Source organism: Ixodes scapularis, unplaced genomic scaffold, assembly GCF_016920785.2.
Source record: "Ixodes scapularis isolate PalLabHiFi unplaced genomic scaffold, ASM1692078v2 PGA_scaffold8__174_contigs__length_109621045, whole genome shotgun sequence".
Classification (NCBI taxonomy): domain Eukaryota; kingdom Metazoa; phylum Arthropoda; class Arachnida; order Ixodida; family Ixodidae; genus Ixodes; species Ixodes scapularis.
In genome coordinates, this window is record NW_024609883.1 from 76,828,206 (window position 1) to 76,830,022 (window position 1,817).

General features: G+C 48.9%; 1 protein-coding gene across 1 annotated transcript; it reads left to right on the forward strand.

Annotated features, from left to right (window-relative positions):
• Positions 1–689: 689 nt before the first annotated feature.
• On the forward strand, positions 690–1,535 carry LOC120843829 (omega-amidase NIT2-like). The gene has a single exon (XM_040215273.1). It carries the CDS (start codon positions 690–692, stop codon positions 1,533–1,535), a length of 846 nt encoding a protein of 281 aa, XP_040071207.1.
• The last annotated feature ends 282 nt before the right edge of the window (positions 1,536–1,817 follow it).

Sequence of the window (1,817 nt, forward strand, 5' to 3'; positions counted from 1 at the left end):
CTGTGCTTCGAATGCCGTATGGCAATAGTTAAAGAAGAAACTTGGCATGAGATTTCCAAACTATGGATACTGCGGCGGTGGCTCGTGTTTGCAGACTGTCTTTTTTTGATGTATGTATAGTCTGATCTCGGCTTAAGTGGCGCAAACTATAGCTACTAAACGAGCTACGCTTAAAGTTTCGGCACTCCGTTCCCTGATCTGATAGTGTGCGCAACCATTTTTTTTTTATTTGCTTAGTGCTAAGCAGACGCAACTGTCGGTTGTCACAATTAAAAAGTGCGACTTTCTCAGCTTTAGACGCGGTGTCAGGAAGTTCAGGCGAGATATATTTTCTCCTGTCGGGAACTGTTTTAACTTCTCTGGTGGACGGAACAGTGTTTCCTGCGATTTCAGATAAAACTTCAGCTAACTGGCAACCATGATTTTAAGCACCAAGATGGCTGAAGTGGCGTTACTCTGAAGCGCAGCTCATTTAGTGGCTCTAGCACACTCTGTTCAAGCGCACGGAGCCTACCTTATCAGGGGCGCGTGTATCTAACGTGGCAAGGAGAAAAAAAAAGGGAGAGGAGCCAAGCGCGCAGACGCTGCTTTGTGCTTCCATCCTTACAGGGAGAAGTTCGCTGCGGCTGCGCCGCAACAATTGTGCAGACCGTGACACCACTACATTGTTTGCGCGAAGTCCAACGGAAATGTCAACGAACAAGTTTTGCCTGGCCTTACTCCAGCTCCTGGTGAGACACAGCAAAGCGGAAAACCTCAATAATGTAAGTAAGAAAATTAGAGAGGTGGCATCCATGGGGGCCCAGATGGTCTGCCTCCCAGAAGACTTCAGCTTTCCGTTCGACACGCGCTACGTCTTGGAGAACGCAGAGCCGATTCCCGGCGAGACAAGCAAAATGTTGTCAAGGTGCGCCGAAGAAAACAACGTCTACCTCGTCGGAGGCACATTGTCAGAGAAGGAGAACGGCAAACTCTATAATACCTGCCTTGTGTACGGACCGGACGGTTCGATGCTGGCCAAGCACCGTAAGCTACACCTATATGACATCGACATTCCTGGCAAAATCACCTTCCGGGAGTCCGATTTCTTCACAGCGGGCAACAAGTTCACCACTTTCGACACTCCATTCTGCAAAGTGGGTGTCGGGATATGCTATGACCTTCGGTTTGCGCCCTTGGCGCAGATATACGCGCAGCTTGGTTGCAAGCTGCTGGTATATCCAGCAGCTTTCAACATGACGACTGGTCCGATGCTCTCCGAACTGCTCTCTAGGAGTAAAGCGCTTGACAACCAAGTCTACCTGGTGTTAGTGTCGCCTGCGAGGAACGAAACAGCCTCGTACGTGGTTTGGGGACACAGTATGCTGGTGGATCCGTCTGGTAAAGTGGTCAAGTCGGCTGGGATTGGAGAAGAACTTGTGCTTGCTGAGGTGAACTTGGACAATCTGACTTCAATTAGGAATCGCAATCCTCTGGCCAAACACAGGAGGAACGACCTGTACAAAGTAGTGAGCTGCGAAGACTATATAAAATAGGGATAGTGTCACTACGACGGATGATCGCATTACTCCTAAGTGAGTAATTAGACGGATAATGCATTGTTACTAAGCGGGGAATACGACGGATAGCCGCATTACGACGAAATGACTCGGTACGACTAATACCCCTGCTACACGTGCCGTTTCACCGATCACTGAGCCAGCGATTGTTCGCATCTCCCATTTGTCACTGAGCTCAAATAGGTTGTCCGCTGTTACACAGTTCATAAGCCTAAGAACTTCAACTTTCGATTACAGTTGAGCTGATGGCGCTTTGCT

Bases quoted from the DNA above. Each gene is read 5' to 3' on its own strand.
- LOC120843829 (XM_040215273.1), top strand. From the start codon at position 690: ATGTCAACGAACAAGTTTTGCCTGGCCTTACTCCAGCTCCTGGTGAGA.